The sequence below is a fragment of the Dromaius novaehollandiae genome, chromosome 18, assembly GCF_036370855.1.
Source record: "Dromaius novaehollandiae isolate bDroNov1 chromosome 18, bDroNov1.hap1, whole genome shotgun sequence".
NCBI classification, from domain to species: domain Eukaryota; kingdom Metazoa; phylum Chordata; class Aves; order Casuariiformes; family Dromaiidae; genus Dromaius; species Dromaius novaehollandiae.
The window spans coordinates 9774109-9791811 of record NC_088115.1 but is presented as its reverse complement, the minus strand read 5'-3'; the positions used below and the strand labels follow the sequence as shown (position 1 = coordinate 9791811).

Below are 17703 nucleotides of genomic sequence, written 5' to 3'. Positions count from 1 at the left end.
GGCAGGTCGCTCTCCATGGGAGAGCTCTCCGTGGCGTAGGGAATGGACCCACAGCAGGCAAAGACCACAGACAGCCCGTCCCAGCTGTCACCCCCGTGTCAGTGAAGCTGAATTTCCCAGACAGTGATGATGCGGTCCCCGAGACAACAGTGCGCCGTGCACACGGCCAGGCTTGCACAGGCACGGCTGCTCCCAGAGCTGAGAGCCACATGCTGCGGCTGGGTGGCAATGGGAGAGGGCAGCTGTGGGCAGAAGCAAGCTCAGGGGAGCCCAGATGTGCATCGCGGAGGCAGATGGGTTTCCACATATGCAGATTTACGACTTACTGAAAAGCCCCCAGTTTAATGGTTGCTTTTTCATTTCCTACAAATCTAATTACAGGGGAATAGAACTGATTGTGAACATATTTAGGGAATGTGTTTGTTGCTGTCTTTTTACATTCCCTTTGTAGTATAAAGCAGTATGTTGGCTGAAAACATTCACACGCTCTCATGAGAAAATATATCAAATGCCAACAGGAAAGAAATAGCAATGGAAGGGCCTAATCCTGCACACGGTCCAGATGGCAGATCTTCCTCCTTCCTAAGGTTATTCAGTGGATTATTCCCCATAACTGCAGACTACTTGTGCACACAGGTGATTGCATAGAAGGACTCTAGTAAATGAAGACCCCAGGTCCTGGCCAGGCAGACCGTTAGATCCACAAGGAAGCTCATGGGTGGCAGGATAAGGGCTTGCACAGGATCAGTTAGGTGACTCTAGTAGGAATCAGCACAGCCCAAACATTTTCTTCGAGATCTGATTTAACTGCACAGCCTTAAGAGAAATTTGCATTCAGAGAGAGGGGCAACCACTCCTTCTTTTACCCAGAGCTACCCAGATTATTTTTTAGTTTTTCATAACGTGGGCCAAAAATCAGCCAGAACAGAAGAGCAGAGCTGATACAACAAACCAGCAATTTGGCAGAAACTCCCTCCAGAAACAACAGTTGACAGGGAGATGCTGGGGAACACAGGAAGAGAGAAAAGCCTGACTTGGATTCACATGGGAAGACACGTCTGGTCACACAGTCAGGAAGCTGAACCACACACTCAAGGGCTCTGCCTGTCCAGATCAAAATGATTAAAGCAGCTTATGTCCTAAAACTCACCAGGCACAACATACACGTAGCCTAATCTAATAGAATCTCTTTCATAGCTATTGAGAATATTCGAAAGATATACGTATGGGCATGACCATCGTTATTTAGACTTGTTATTCACACATGGGTAGTAAAACAAAATCTGTCAGAGGCAGGGTCCTATTTCTCCGTCCTGAAAGAGAAAATCCTGACTCAAAGAGAATCTTTTATGAAAGAAGCAGCAGTAAGATATGACAGGCACACAAAGGTGCTTTGAGCTGGAAGCTTTATTAGTTGCTGCATAACAAGAGCAGCAACAACAGCATTAGAGAGGGGACTGCATTTAGCATGGAGAGAAACCTTCATGCCTTGGGGTGCAGGACGAAACAGATGCCTGTTTGGAAGAGGCTAGTTCTTGGGCACGTTTTTGCAAAGGGGTCCTGTCCCTGGAGTATCTGATACTGCCTGCTGCCAGAGATGGAAGGACAACTGCTCTGATCTCATCTTGGCAATTCTCAAAATAAGTGTCTCTGTAAAATTAATGGAAATTGAAGAAAAAAGCTCTTTGCATTCTAGGTTAAGCAACAGTTTATTCTCTGCTTCCTTAAAAATGATCTACCACCTGCTACTAATTTCCTTCTTTGTTACAAAAGCCATTGACTGCCTGAAGGAAAGGGGGAGAAGAAGCTGTTAAGCTGCACTTTACACACAGCAAATGAGAACACAAATAGCAGGGGATGTGTGTTTTAATAAGCAAAAGAGGCATTGATCAGTTTACTACTGCACTTAGGCCTGGTCCCAACACACAGCAAGCGCCCAGAGCTCCTTGTGACTCGGCAGGACCCACGGATGCTCACTGCCTGCAGAGCAGTGGGAGGCTGGGCACGACACTGGCGACAACGCCGTGCCCCTCCCCTTGCACTCCTTGCACCCATGCTGCTGCTTCCCAGGAGAAGCTCAGTTCTCCCTCTGACATCCACATCCTACACTGTTTTAGGTCTTTCTCATCCACTGCTTACCTTAATGGCCGCAGTGTCCTCAGCAGCCTCAAAACCCTTAGCATCCCCAGGATCTTTGTGCCGCTGTCTGATACCATTGAGACCAGGATGTCAATAACAGAGATGAGAACCAGCACGCCATCCAGCACGTTCCAGCTGCTTTTCAAATAGGCTTTCTCCCCAAAACACAAGCCTAGTGCCACCACCTGCACGGACACCAAGTTGTAACAAGTTATGACTGTTGCATTCAATATGTTTCTTCCAGTTAACAACCTATCAAGAATGCATTATTTACAAATACAAATCTATAGGTCCATTTGCTTCCCAGTACAGAAGCCTAATTGGACAAATCAGAAAAGTGTTATACTGTAAGGACTGTAAAAATAACTCTGCAAAAACATCCCAGATTGTCCCTTACAGCTGATGTATTTATAATGCATCTAAACCTAGCTGCACAAAAGTATTTCTAACACGTTTACTCTAGCATAAAAAGTTTGATCATGTTTTGTTTCTATAGACTCCTGAAGTAAAGGTTTAGAGCAGCTGACCCAAGGCAATCATTTACAAGCTTTGCAAATAATGAAAATATTCCTAAAGAAAGAGCAATTTTTCTGTGAGATGATTATGAATTACACAAGAGATTTACAGCAATGTGTTTTTGACAGTCTTTGAGCCTCCTGCCTCAAATCCAGCAAAGTATTTCAATGTGCTTAAGTCTCTTCCTCCTCAGGAAAGCACATTGCTGCTTAGGTTGTTGAAGACAATGGGACTTACATGCATGGCTGAAGTTAAGCATGTGCTCAAGAGCTTTGCTGAATAGGAAAGATTGCTGAACTGAAGCATCCCATTGCTCATATAATGGTGTAAATCAAGAGCAACTTCAGTGAAATCATTCTATGTGAAATGTACTCAGAATAAGGCATGTGGTGGGTACTTGAATATTATTCAGAAGAGGAAGATATGCACCTCACTCATAACTGGTGGGCCTAGGGGTTTTACAAGTCCACTGTAATAAAATATCGCCAATATAGTACAGCCACACACATCCCCCAGCTTCATTTACCTTAACTGTCATTTCGGTCAGGAAGATAACTGTGAAGATGTAGTTGGAGAGCGTTAGGAAAATCCGTTCCTATTAAAAAAAAAAAAAAAGAAAGAAAAGAAAACAAGCGACATTTTTCTATAGCCCGCTCTCTGTAGCCATATACCTCTCTGTGTATATTTGCATGGTTGCTAACTGCTCCACAGTGTCTGGGCTGAAACACGCCTCAAACTGCTGGCTCTCAAAGAAGGAAAAATCCAAATATTTCGACAAGCACCCGCCGCGCAGTCGGGGGCTGCTGGTGGCGGGGACCGGTGTCAGCACCACGGACAGCAGCCAGCCCTCTCGGGCACGCCCGCGCCCTCTGCCCCATCCATCCCCATCTGCCCCACGGCCAAAATATCGCCGGGCCCCTGCTCCCCTACGAATTAAGTCAATGTTAGCCTGGCTGTACTGCAAGGCGAGGATGTCCCAAGGGAGGCACGAGCTCAGCTGGCATGAGCTGTCACAGTTCGAAAGCCAGAGAGGCTCTGGGGTTTATACCAGCTAAGACTCGTCCCCAAAAAGGTTAACTCACTTGCCCAAAGCCACAGGCTAGACCTGGGAATGAAGCCCAACAGTCTCATCTCCCAAGCCTCTGCACTATCCACTCCTCACTGCTACTGTTCTGCAATCGTAGCTAGTGATTACAGATGAGACCATGGACTGGTTCCCTATCTGTAGCTAGCAGAAACCTTTCTTTTTAATGATGATCATTAAATAAATTACACTTTTCCCTAATCCCTGAGCAATCTCTGGTTGCCTGTACCGAGAAATGGACAGCAGAAGAAGCAGGGTAGAGAAAAGATGGTATGTGTGCATGTATGCATGTACGCAGACAATTGAACCAGCCCCAATTCTGCTAATAAAAATCTTGGATTTATTTCTGCTTCTCCCTACAGAGCAGTCCTCTTGGAGATGCAGATCTCTAGCTTAAAATGAGATGCAATTTAAACAAGACAAAACACCTTGGCAACTCGCTTGCTTGCCAGATCATGATTTACCGAAAGTGACTCAGGAACCACAGAGTAGCTTGTTTCCATACTGGGTCCATAATTAATTAGGTCCTAGGCCTGCACTGTGATAGGAAGCATCTCTGGCCTTTAGCTGACTGCCACACACAAGACTGCTGTACAAGGTTAGCAAGTGTGCGGGAGGAAGGAGCAGTCTGCTGCTGGAAGGTGCTTCTGGGGCTGGAGATAAAACAGCAAGAGCATGGAGGAAAGACTGAGGATATTACATTCCTCCCTGGCAAGCATGTGGCTATTTTGAAGGATAATCTCCCGGCCCATGTACTGCACTCTGAAATGGGGAGCGCATGTTGGCTAGCAACGGCATCCCCTGTTCTGATAAACCAGCTGAAACTGGGGCAGGGAAAGAGAACTTGCTTGAAGCAGCTAGGAAATCCACAGTTCAGGGAAGCAAAGTATAATTATTTTAAACAACTCAAGCTAAACTAACTCTCTTGGTTTCCAGATGAGAGCCCTGTCACCACAAGCATGGCCTGTGCACTCCTCATGCCTCCTCTACTCCATCAGCATCCTCCTGCCCCCCTCCTCTGCTGCTCCTGGACTGCAGTCCAGCTCAGCTCCATCCCTGGACCCCACTTTTATCCCCATGGTTTCCACCTAATACTGATGAGCCTCACCTCACTCCCTCTCTCCTTTCCTCTCTCCTCTCTTCGAAAGCCCAGAGAGGCTGCAGCTTGTCCTCCATCTCTTGTGCAGGCAGTACCGTTATTTTGGGCTATCTGGCTTTCTGCTGCGGGCTCCTTTCCACCTTCTCCTGCACATGATACCATTCCCTTCGCTTCTGCACAAATGTGGCTCCCTTTGGAGCCAGTCTTGGCAAATGATGGCTCTCAGAGGACACAGCAAGGGGCTCCACGGAGGCATATAGGATCTGAAGGGACAACCTCAGCTGCTCATCTTACTGGGAGCCCGATATCCAAATGCTTGAGTCATCTGTGGAAAACCTCCGTCCCATCAGTTCCTGCAAGAACGCCACTGTGGGGCTTTCCCATCTGGGGAAGAGCAGGGTGATTTCCCCTTGCTAGATCAGCTAGCAGGAAGTCTGGCTCTCTTCTTGCATGGCTTACCTGTGCCGCTTCAGATTTCCTTTCAACCCTCTATATCCTTGAAACCTCCAAAGCACTTGGCTAGCTACAAACATACCGCGGAGCACGTTGCTAGCCAGACACACACTCTGGCTTTGTGCCAGAGACACAGCCACCATGGGGTGGACAGTGGCGGCCAGCTGGTGCACCGAGATTGCACAACGACCAAAAGAAAAAATGAATTTAGGGGAGCGACCTCCAGGCAAACTAATTCTGTAAGGAGGAGTAGGGAAAATTTAAAATAGGCACACAGCAGCCAGGACTCCAGTTTTAAGGTCTTATATGGAAGATCCATGAAAATAAACAACCTGACATACCTATGTGGACAGAACAGGGTTCTGTATGATCGTGATACAAGTAGTCTTTTGCAATACGTCAGCAAGAGCCCAGCACGTGTACCATAACCTATGCTACAATAAAAGAGCAATCAGATCATTCTGCCCATCTGATTGATGGAAGTTGGTGTTATGAGGATCTGGTTTACAAAAAAAATAAAATTACGCAATCTACTACAACAAAATTGTTCAGGGAAATGGAATCACAGTGCATGTATCAATTCGGTTTTGCTTGTGTCACAACAAAGATGACAGACAAAGGGGAGAGAAAAGTATGAAATGAACAGTTTCTCCCTTCCCCTTCACACCACACATACATGCCCATGAAGAACAGATGGAAGAAACACACATCGTGCTGAGAGAGGAAAAGTGTTTGAAGGTTTATCAGAGAGGGAAACTGAGACAGATGTCATGGTTATGTCAGTATTAAAAACCCTGATCACACTTGCAGCAGTGGGATATTATTAGGGGGAGCCTCGATGTATTGCAGACCGTGGGTGCTGCTCTGTACATTGAGAGGAGTCTGGGGAGGGACCAAGACAGCTGAGTTTGTGGAAGAACCCTCTCTCTTTCCTTGCCGTGGAAAACATTTCAGCATCCACCATAAAGGTGAATTTATTGCTGAAATTAAATAACACCCAGGCAGTATTTGCTTTTCAGTAACCCCAACAACAAGTCACAAGCTGCACGGCTGAGACGGGGAGAAGCAGCCCCAACGCATGGAGCAGGAGGCAAACAACACAAGAAGATGCCTGAGAGCCTTCCTGAGCATTGCCCTGGCCATCCCAGTACAGCCCCAGGATTTGCACCACATGCAGCTTCCCCGTTAAGAAAGAAAGCGAGACCAAGAGTGCGGCAGTGGGGTCCAAGCCAGGTGTGTTGGCTCCACAAGTAACACGGCACCCTAGAGCACAGGAAAACGTTAACCTCAGAAACTCACAGCGCTGTGAGGCTCAATTTTGGGTCGTTCCATGGCAATGGTAATGCAGTTCAGGAAAATGATGACCAAGACGATGTGATCAAACATCTTGTGCGTGATGATTTTATTGCACATCAGACGGAATCTGCCCAGAAAGAAGAAAAAAGACACACATACTAGCTATTAATGCTTGAGCAGTTGGAGATGAACACGCACTCATCAACGCAGTAGCTCTAAGCATGGCAGGAGAATTCAGCACTCTGTTTGCAAAGCAGATGAGCTGCAATCTCCCAGTCCCCTCTCCGGCATAGCTGCGTGCTGCAGGCAGATCTGTATATGAATAGAAAAGGACCTGAGCTACAAAACTGAGCCACAAGATTTCAAGCCCTAGTAATGTCCACAGAGGACTTCAGCTCACTTGAAACAGAGCAGCTGTTCCCGCAGCTCATACATGCAGCCAGGTTTGGATCCAAGCCCCTCTCTTGTCCATAATGCTGGGGTTTAGCTTAAATAATGAAAGCAATACCCCACCAAGCATGTAAGGCTTGAGCACACCACGTGGAACAAAAGGACAGAAGCTATTTATTGTGACAGATGGCTGTACACTGACCCAGGATTTATAATACTGTATTACATTTCCCAAAGTCTGTTTCTGAAAATCTCTCTAATCTTTGTATGAATGAACTTGAGCGTTGTCCAGGGCCCACCAGCTCAAACACGGGAAACCCTCATCAGGTGTAGGTTAAAGCCCACACGAACACGTATGAGGGCACAGAGGCCAGATGGCCCCGGGACAGCTGGGCCTGGGGAGGCACAAAGGAGCTCGGGTTCTCCGGGTAAGGGCAGGGCAGTTTTCTGGGGGTTGTTAGAAGAGGAAGGAAGGGAAGGGAGAGGACAGAGAAGTCCAGGGTGAGAGGCAGTTTTAGCAAGGCCAGAGAGAGTCCTCTGCTATGTCGTGAGTATGTACCTGGAGCAAATTTATATTTCTTTAGGTCTTTAGGTATTTCTTTATTTCTTAATATAGCAGTTTTTCCCCTCCACACGCTCCATCGAGTGAAAAACTTGCACTTGTGCTGAGGACTGACATCACTAACGAAGCAAACAAGGACCTTGATAAAGCTCTATCCATGTCCTGGGCTACGGGCCTTTGCTCAACGTTCCCCACCCGGGCCGTGCCTGCTCCGGAGCAGTTCCCTGCAGCCGGGTGCTGTTTGCTGCATGACCACGCTACAGCGTCAGAGCAGGGGAAGGGCTGGGGGTTTTGTATCTGGGAAATGGGTGGACTGACGCGTGGAGACCCGTGCTGGGAAACGGGCAGCGTGAGCCATCGCGACGATGACATCCGCGGCAAGGGCACTGTTACTGCCCAAGCGCAGCTGCCTTACCTTGAGTGAGGGGCGAAGATGTAGATGGACCAGGAGTCTCTCTCTTTGCACCAAGTGGGGAGATGTGTCCGGATCCAAGCCTTCATGCGGTCCCTTTTGCTCTAGGAGGAAAACACACAGCGAGTTGTAGTCTGTTCCTGCCGATCAGCAGGGCCCCCAGGGTCCTTGGCCACGCGTTGCTGTTGCTGAGAAGTGCCGGTGAGCTGCTCCGCATGCAGGATTGTTTCAGGCACCCTGATGCATGGGGCAGGATGGGGACAGGGAGATAGAGCTGCAAAGAAATCTGCTGCCCGGACTGCACTGGCCTGAGTGAAATCACCCGCAGTCCCCACTCAAGCGCAGAGACTGCACTGCAAGTATTACTAGAAGGAAAAAGTAGAGAGAATTGTCAATACAGTAAACCCAAAAAACTTTCAAGCAAAGGCATCAGGGCAATTTTTCAGAGAAGAACAAAAGTCCATGTATTCTCGAAAGCTGAAGGAACGCGATCTCCCCAAGAAAGACCCCGTCGGGCAGGGCCCTGGAGCCCCGGCGAGAGGGAAGGTGCTCCTGCGGCGGGGGGTGCGGGCTGCTCCCGAGCCCTGGGTCTGCGCCGCGGCGGGGCCGGGTCCAGGGTGAGCCCGCAGAATCTGCTCTTGCTATTTCTGCCGTGCGGTAACTGCATCTGGCACACAGTCAGCTAACAGGACAAATATGGTAAATGAAACCCTTGTCCTGCAGGACTGATAACCCACATGGATCAGCCTCAGTCACTCTAGATGCTTAGCAGATGCTTGCCGGAATCTTCTGAGTTTTTTTTTTTTTTAATGAATATACAAGGCTTATGTCAGAAGCTGTAACAGGAGCAGAGGGATTCCTGCTGCTTGCTGGGCCAAGTCCTATAAAGTCCTATGCCTGTGCACTGCCGTGAAGCTGAAGGAATCACTGGGGACCTGTGTTTTGGTCCACGAACACAGTGGCAAACATCTGCCTCTCATTTGGCACGAGCAGATTAGATGGGGAGATTATAAGGCCAGAAGGGAACATCGTGGCCAGCCAGTCTGACCTCCTGGATGAACGCAGCCTATCCAACTCCCCTGAATTAATTCCTACTTGAACTGGAGCGCATCCTCAGCCAGACATGCTTGTGCTTTATATCATCTGCAAGGTTGTTTAAGGCCAGGAGGACAGATTTTAAGGCCTTGGTCAACAAGTGAACTGAAGACATGAAGAAGCAGATGTCAAGGGGAAGCCTTGCCCTGGCTGCATCAGCCTGTGAATTAGAGCTTGTTACCTTCTCCTCCATAGATCTCCAAAGGGAGGTCAGCACCTTTAATCCAATTTACATTACAGCACTATGAACTAGCCCACTAGCAACCAGCAGAAGCCACCCAGGACATGGCTCCCCAGACCAATACCTTATCCCCACACCAGGGCTTTCTCAGCCCTTTCAAATCAAAGTACCAGAAGATAAATCCACAAATCGGTTTGTGCAATGTCACTGCAATGCTTTGCATTTACAGACAAATAAAAATAAAATTCATGCTCCTCCGTGACTCCTATTTCCCCCATCGTGCTGGCTTGGATGTGCACACACCTGGGAATGCGGCCACACAGGCTCCTTGAACCTTTTTTTGCAGATGTGCAGAAATGGATCTGGGAAGCAGCAGAGCTGCGTGGAGCACAGGAGAGGAACCACCACTCTTGCCTGAGGAGCACGCGGCACTGAGGCATTTCTATTTATTTAAGCTTGGAAACGGGGCGGGGGATTCTGTGTTGCTTTGGAGCCAAACTATGAGCAGCTTGAGGTATTCTGGACTGTAAAAATGGGATTTGTCAGGGTAATTGAGTCGAATGGAGGAAATGCTTTGTGTTCCTATATGCACTCAGCCAGGGGTCTCATTAGTGATGGGGAATAGCTAGTACAATGTCCATTTTAATGAAAGCACTTGGTGACAACCTGAACCCTTTAGAAAATGAAAACCACCTTGTGAAAATAATAAGAAAAGTCTGAATAAAGAAAAAGGTCGATTTTTCTACCCTTCTCCTTTGGCTGTCCATCCTTCCTTCCCCTTCTATGCAAGCACACACCACCGCACACCAGTAGGTTTTGGCCACATCTTGGCTGTTTTCATGCTCATTTTCCAACTCTAGGCAAGGAGTCAGAAAAGCTGCCGTCTCTCTAAACTGTATTTAATAGAGCATGCATCCTTGGGGTTACGTTATCCCTTCTAGCATCCTAGTTAGTTTAATTATCCTTAGATTTAACAAAGATAAATAAATGGATAAAATTAGGTGTCTGCTCGAAGGTGCAGTGAGAGCAGCGATTGCCGCCCCAGCCTCTGGACATGGAGCAGTAGCTGTGACTTGGTCCAGGTCATTTTGTGAGCTGGAAGGATTCCAAAAGTATCTATTATTCAAAGCAGTTCTGGTATTTATCATGGGGATTTGTAGTGAATGGTAATGCGTCAGCAGCACAGAATGCTTCTTTATATTCCTTTTGTCCAATTTTAATGCCAAAGATATTTTGGGGTTTGTCTAATTGTTGCAGCTTGCAGTTCACAGGCTAAATCAGATAACAAAGGCAAAAAGGGATCTTCCATCATGTCTCTCTATTCAGTGCGGTATAGTAAGGGCAGGCACTGTGGCTCAGCCCAGGCTGGAGCAGCTCGGTGCTTTATGTGGGGCCGAGCGCTGCCCTCAATACAGCCACGTCAATCGAAAGTCAAAGGAATTACTCCAGCTTTCCACCAGTGGAACAGCACAGTTCAGTAATTTGTGCCAAATGTAAGATATTTGCAAAATAAAAACGAGCACTGCCAGCCTAAGTCCCATCAAACGCTTTCTCTGCAAGGTCCAGACACACATCAACTGCTTACAATCAGGCTGATTGCTGCTTAAGCCTGTATTATGTTCAAAGCGATATATCAATTATGTTCTTTAAATCATATCTATTTGTTCATAAAACACACCTGGACAGGATGAATAAAGATGGGGGCGAGGGGGGGAGAGAACTACTCTTTAATTCGGCTGCTAGTGACTTCGACACCACGTCCTGGCGTGCTCTCAGCCCGAACCGCCTCCCCTCCCAGCCGGCACGGACCCGGACGGGCCCGCAGCGACGGGGCACATGCTCAGCTCTCACTAAGAAACAGCTACGTCGCCTTCATCTGCCACAGTGCAAACAGCACCCTCGAATCCCACATTAAGGAGAGCTACTGATAAATAGTGTGGCTTTTTTCCTTTTTTTTTTTTCCCCGTTGGATTTCAGATATTAAGGTACTCCTGAGGGCAGGATGAAAGGCAGCTCGCATTAAAAGCTGACCGCTACACTTCTCGTAGTAAGAGGGAGGGTTAAATCTATAAAAGATTTATTATTAGGATGGGGGGAAACTGCTGAAAAATTCTCCATGAGCCACAGTTGGTGTCCAGGCAAGCTAGAAGCTGCCTAGAGGCGCTCAGGAGCTGATTACTTTATTTTAGACATTCGGTGGGGCAGGATGAGCTGGACTTCACGGCAGTGAATGAAGTGAAACGGCCAGAGATGAAAGGAGCTGCAATTGCGATGTGCAGTGTTCACACGCAGCTCAAACTGTGCCCAGTTCGCTTTGGGTGGGGGGGGGACAAGAAAGGAGGGGGTTTGTTTGAAGACACCTTTGGTTTCAGATTAAGTAGTTCCCTCACTTTCCACTCTGAGCACTCAGTAGTTGGGTTATACATGACAGTGGCTTTTTTCTCCTTTCCAGAGTACACAAATTTTGCAGCTGGTGCATGCAGCGACCTGTAGCAAAACCTGGACAAGCAGATCTGAACACCAAAGATGTGCAGGCAGCTCCCGGGTCTGGGTTACACCAAAGTAAACCCAGATATACAGCAGACTGCTGTTTCAGGGAAGTTTCTCCTCGCCTACATTCATGCAGTGAATAGCAGAGTTTGCTCCCCTGATTTTATATTTTTGGGGAGAAGAGATGTTAGGGGCCTGATTCAGGCCCCTTTGAGCAATGTAAATTTAGAATAAACTCTTTGAAAGCAGTGGAGTGGCACTAATATAATGGGAGTCTGAGCGATCCAAATGAAATCCTTGCACTTTCTTTTATTTCTGTGCAGAGGCAATCAAAACCATCCAGCAAGAAGAGCTTGTTAAGCTTTGTTGCAGAAGGGCATATTTAGGATTACTTTGATCTGAATAACAGTTGAGTCCTTTTCTTCTTTTGTTGGTGGGGGAGTTTGGGATTTTTTTTTTTTTCAATTTAAAAAATAATGACTTTTTCCTGACTTTGTCAAGGTTAATTTAGGGGCAAAGAATCCCCCCAAAATGTCAGGAGGAAATCACAATGGGAAACTCAGCAACCCCAGAGACTGATTTCACTAATCTAAGCAATATATTCCAATCCCTCTGGTTTAGTGATTTGCAGTGAATACATATTTCAGAGCATGAGGAAAGGCAAATGCCAGCTGAGGATGTCCCAGCTGCTTGCTGTGGCTATACCACAGGCAGAGGCATGCTTTTTTCTTATCCTCTTTTGTCCATTCTTTGCCTAAGCATTTGTGACCGAGTGCTCTGGGAGAGGATTCGGGGACCTTTGGTCCAACCCTGCGTGGCCAGGCCTCGGCGTGCAGAAAAGGGAGAAGACTCCTCATTTACACTACGAGCAGCATCATAATAAAGATTAAAAACAGGCATCTTATTCAAGAGTATGTAGTCAGAGCCAGCTAGAGCTGCGAGGATGGATGGGATGGGGAGAGGAGAGAAGGGACCGTGCGGCCTCCACGTGCCACGTCGCAACACGTCTAATGCGAGCGGGGATCTGCCAGCAAACTTATTATCTGCAGGAGTCAAAGAGACCTGTGGGATGCTCTGGGGCCACCAACGTGTTTGGCTGAGGTCGGCTGGAAAACACAGCACACGCAGGAGCACAAAAAAAATCCCCAGCTAGCTACAAAGAGCATGGTCTCTTGATCATTTTAACAGCGCTTTTTCCAAAAATAATTACTGCTCCCTTTCTTAAAAACTCAATTATTTTATGGAGGTTAAGAACCAGGTTAAGACAATCAGTAAAAATCCCAGGCTGAGGAGCCACGCTAGAGAGGCAATGGGGTAATGGCTTTTTCAAGGTGGCTCATGGCTGAGTGACTCTATTCTGCCAGCAGAAACTCTCTTTCTCCTCCTGTGCGTTTGCTTGCCGTGGCCTTTTTCATCCCTGCACATCCTCCACGTTCCATTTTCATTCGACAAACTCAGCAAAATACAGTAAAATCACGTCCACAAGCTACAGCTTTCACATTCTCTCTACTGCCTCGGTTACTGCTGAAGCAATAATTGCATAGCTCTACCCAAAAAACATCACCTTTGCAAGACTGACAGGTACCACCTGGGGATGGCGTATCAGGCCACTGGCCTTCTTAAGCCTGAGAAAAAGGCAAACTAAAATAGAAAAGCAACCAAAGTTGGCAAAATTGGCCATCCCCAGCAATGCCACTTTGTGCAGGGTGCTTGGAAACCTCTGTCTGTCGTTCCCTTGTGCTGCCTGCAGCCCCCCGAGAGGCAGAGGACTCCTCCAGCCCTAGCCAGCTGCAGGAGCAGCCCCTCAAGGTGCCCTCAGCCTTTGCAATGCCCCCCAGCTGCTGCTAAGCTAACAGAAAAGCTCAGGGACAAGCACAGAGAGAGCAGTAGGTAAAATGAGATGTCCGGGTCATATTTACACTTGCATCACACTGAGAAGCGGATTGCTAAAAGCCCTTGAGGTCACCCATGCCTAGCTGTGACCGCAGCGGGTGGGCAGCCTGCCGTTTGCTATGCCGTGCTGAAGACCCCTTTGCTGACTGCTGGCCTCATTTGCACCATTTTGCCCCTGCCTGCGGTCAGGCAAGGTGTGCGCCAGCTCAAAATGCGGTTCTTTGTGTTTCAGTGCATCCCTCACCCTGGTGAAGTTTCTCCAACTCCTCAGTCCCCACAGCATTTACATAATTTGGGCAGCGGCAGCACGTAGCAAATTACGTGCATTGATTTGAAAGTGCAGATCCAGGGAATATGCAAGCTGGAGATGCCTCTTTACTGTCTTGCACCCTAATCAGCTCAAAATTACAGCTGATTCTTCTTCTCCTGCTGCCATGCTTTTAGCTAACATTTTCTAAATGGCACTTTTCAGGCCTGTGAAAGAGAGACGCTTATTGGACTAATGCCTCTTCATATTGAAATTAATGCAAAGCCTTTGAAATTACCACTGTCTCCATGGGACTAATGCCTCCAGGAGACTTGTGGGCCAAACCCTGCCCTTTCACTGCCTGTTGATGTCAACAGAAATTGCCTGCCGCTGTGCGCAGGGGGAAGAACTCCGAGTAACAGCTGGATACCAGGGAAAGTTACTTGTTAAAACAACACATATTGCCAAGATAACCAAAGGACGGCAAGCCTTTGCTCTGCACCTTCTCCTGGGACCTGTGGAGTTTTGCCCCGATTTCTCCATCATAAGCTGCCCAATGTGACACTGAAATACGTAACACAAAGCCAGCACCAACCCTGGGGGGCTTCCAAAGCCCGGAGCCCCCCAGGCGCTCTGCTGAGCTGCTCGCAGTTTGGGCTGGCGCGTGAAGGTGAGACCTGGCCCCTGCCGCGGACCATCGCTTTGCCCTCCCCAGTGCCGTCTGGACAGAGGCGCAGGCGTCACTCCGACAAGCAGAAAAGTCAGAATGAGCGCTCAGCCTTTCCTTACCATGTTGTCTTCGTCATCGCAGTCATCGCAGTCCTGCCGGGGGTCATCTAAGTGGAGCTGATGGAGCAGGGGGCCCGGGGCGGTTTTCCCATTGCAGTCGTGATGCTCCGAGGCGGAGGTGCGGCTGCTGTGCACGCTGCCGCTTCGGTAGAGCGAAGGCACCTGCAAGGTATCCTGGAGGTCGAAGGAGCCTTTCGTTTCCAGCGACTCCATGCGATGAGGTAAAGAGCCATTGAAACTGCCGGCCCGACTGGAGCGTTCCTCATCCGAGCTGTCCCCTTCCTCCGAGCTCTCCTTCCCCTCTCCGGAAAGGAGGGACCTGCGCTCTCCGCTCTGGCCCCGGCGCTTGAGGCTGGGCGCGCGGCCGATGCTGTTCCAGCTCGAGCGGCGGCTGTTCCAGCTGCTGCCGGCGCTCCAGGGGCTGTGGGGGGAGCTCCGTATGCTGGACTGCGGAAAGGACACCGAGACGAGAGCGTCACCCCCAACCACTGCCACCCCCGCCCAAATCTGCCAGGCAGCACCAATGCGACCGAGGGACGAGCGAGCGCAGCGCGGGCAGACAGACGGACACGGCGCAAAGCGGCCCCGCAAACCCAAGGGGAGCACAGCAAACATCGCTAGGGGAAAGCGAGGCAAGTACCGGTGACTTGAGCTCATAAGCGTTGAGGTCCATGGAGACGCCGCTAGCCCGGCGGGACTCGTAGCCCTGCGCCGCGTCTCCGAACATGGCGCTCTTGGGCATGGGCATCGGCGTGGCCGCGGTGTGGATGATGAGCGGCGGGGTGAGGCTCTTCTTCAGCTCCGGGTGGTCGCTCAGGGCCAGCACTGGAAGACACAAGTGGCTTTTAGGTGTCACCGCTCAAGGGGCACGCTTGCAACCTGAGCTCGGGCAGGCAAAGCAGGTGGCAGCTCTCAAGGAGATGATTCTCCTCCAAACATCACAGGGATGGGGGCCAGAAGGTCATTTTGGAGAGCAGAGAGCTCCTCCTTCAACACAGGGGAGGAACACGGGCGTGCAGGGAGGTGTAAACCAGGAATGGATCAGGCACCAAGAAGAAAGGAGAGCAGATGTGGGCTGCCGTCTGCTGCCCCTCAACCATTCAATTCCCCTGGAATTTTTTTGCCCCTTCTCTCCTCTCTCTGTTTTGCCCTCACCAGCTAGCTGCTTTTCAGCACCTCTACCTCTGAGCTTTCACTTCCAATCCCCGTCTCCCCAAGGGCCCTCTCTGCCCCCCAGGCTACCCCTTTCCCACATGCTCTGGCTCCATCACCGGCTTCCCCTCCTTTCTGTCCTAGAGTCTTCTCCTTGGGCACCATCGTCCCCCTGCCCACCAGGGTCACCCCTAGCATCTCCCCTGCCAGCCACGGGCAGGGGGACGGTGCCACATAGTCCAGCACTCCCTTGTCCCGTCACTCTGCAGAGACACCATCTCCAAGCCTAGACTTCAGGCTTGATTGCAAGATGATGGGCCCTAATAGCATCCCAGGTCTTTTTGTCTGCATTCCCAATCCAAACCCGCTCTGCAAGTCTGCTGGCTTCGGCAACGCTTGCAGCGGCTTGGACTACGGCATTCTCTCTAGGAGGGTGCTTCCCATCTGGGACACGTTGTTTTCACAGCAAAGTGAAGTTTCTGCAGAAGGAACTGTGTCCCAGGGTTTCCACTTACAGGCTGGATTTGACAAGTTTTTCTTAAGTCCACTCTCTTCTTCCAGGCCGTGAGGGAAAAAATCCCCCTCAGAATCGGACTTCGAAGCGTCACCCTAGAGCAAAACAGAGCACTTTAGCCACGACGGTGAACAGCTGCGTTGCGTGGATGCCCCTCTGAGAAATGGCTTCTCATCATCAACAACACACCTACAGATCCACGGAAACTTGTACCACGATGCAACATCACCTTTCACAAAATGACGCATGCACATTTTTATACCACAGACTAATTAACCTCCTACCAGGAAGACAGACTGCCTCTGAATCAGAGCACAGGCTCAGAAAGGGATCAGGAAAAACGTTGCTCAACTTTTGCTGCTGGATTTGCACACTGGGCAGACATTTGGGAAGGACATGTATCTGACGAGCAGTATTGGGACAAAAACTGACCCTACTCATGTATATTAATTTACACACTGTGACCTAAAACTCAGTGCATCCAGGCATTCGCATGGCTCTTTCTAGCAATGCTTCAGTGAAACAATCCAGGGTTCAGCAAGGGACGTAAACCCCTGACTTCCCGGTTCAGCTGACGGGCACGCATCAGTGAAAGCCTCACCAGAGTGGAGAAGGTCCAAGTGGCAGAACCTGATAACAACTGCCCCTGGGTGGCCATTTACCTTAGAGCTGCGACACACAACACAAGTTTAAGTCTAGGGGATTCACAGTGTTATTTCAGACGGCCAGGGTTGAACGAGAACTGCCTGTTCTGGCATGGGCCCATCCTTGGGACTGCGTCCGTGCACCCTTGAGAAGGCGAGGGAAGAGATTTACCATTGCTGCCAGCGTGGTGCCCAGGCCTGTGGCATGGCCCTGGTGCGGGACTTCCCTGCAAGCCCCACTGATTCTGTCCATTGGCACTGCGGAAAGGCGGAAAGGCACTTAGGGTGTGGTATATCCAGCACACACCTGCCGGGAGGAGCGGCGCTTGCCAGAACGACGCCCATCCGAAAGGGGATGATTTGTTGCTGAAACCGCTATTCTGGCAAAGAGCGTCAAGCCCCGTCAGGACACGTGTCGGGGAGGGAGGAGAGGCGGGAAGGGAGGGAGGATGCTGAGATGGGAGAAGCCAAGCAGGACCTCACTCCGGCTGGGGCAACCAAGGAGTCCCAGCAAACCTCACACCTAAGCTGCACCCCCAGGAGCCCCGGCCAAGGCTGATGAAGTTTGGTGCTTGGGGGTACCTGTTTGGGTGAAAAAACCCCAAATGAGTCCCAGTTTGGAGGGAGGCGCTGCAGCAGTGGGCTGGAAGAGGAGATGGCACGCAGCACAAGGCCCATCCAACGCAACGCAAGCACTGCGCACGTTTTCAGGCAAAGCTCCAGAGGAACGAGCCCGAATTCTCCCCT

The 17703-nt window shown here is 49.6% G+C and overlaps 1 protein-coding gene across 1 annotated transcript in view; it reads right to left on the bottom strand.

The window, feature by feature from the left end:
* The window catches only part of CACNA1G (calcium voltage-gated channel subunit alpha1 G), a 109592-nt gene that overhangs the window by 42084 nt on the left and 49805 nt on the right, over positions 1-17703 (bottom strand). The window contains exons 15-21 of the mRNA XM_064522657.1: positions 16314-16407; positions 15287-15471; positions 14647-15093; positions 7955-8055; positions 6591-6714; positions 3182-3250; positions 2140-2324 (exon numbers count right to left, since the gene is read on the bottom strand). Of these exons, the coding sequence (XP_064378727.1) occupies positions 2140-2324; positions 3182-3250; positions 6591-6714; positions 7955-8055; positions 14647-15093; positions 15287-15471; positions 16314-16407 (1205 nt within the window). The remainder of the gene's footprint in view (positions 1-2139; positions 2325-3181; positions 3251-6590; positions 6715-7954; positions 8056-14646; positions 15094-15286; positions 15472-16313; positions 16408-17703) is intronic.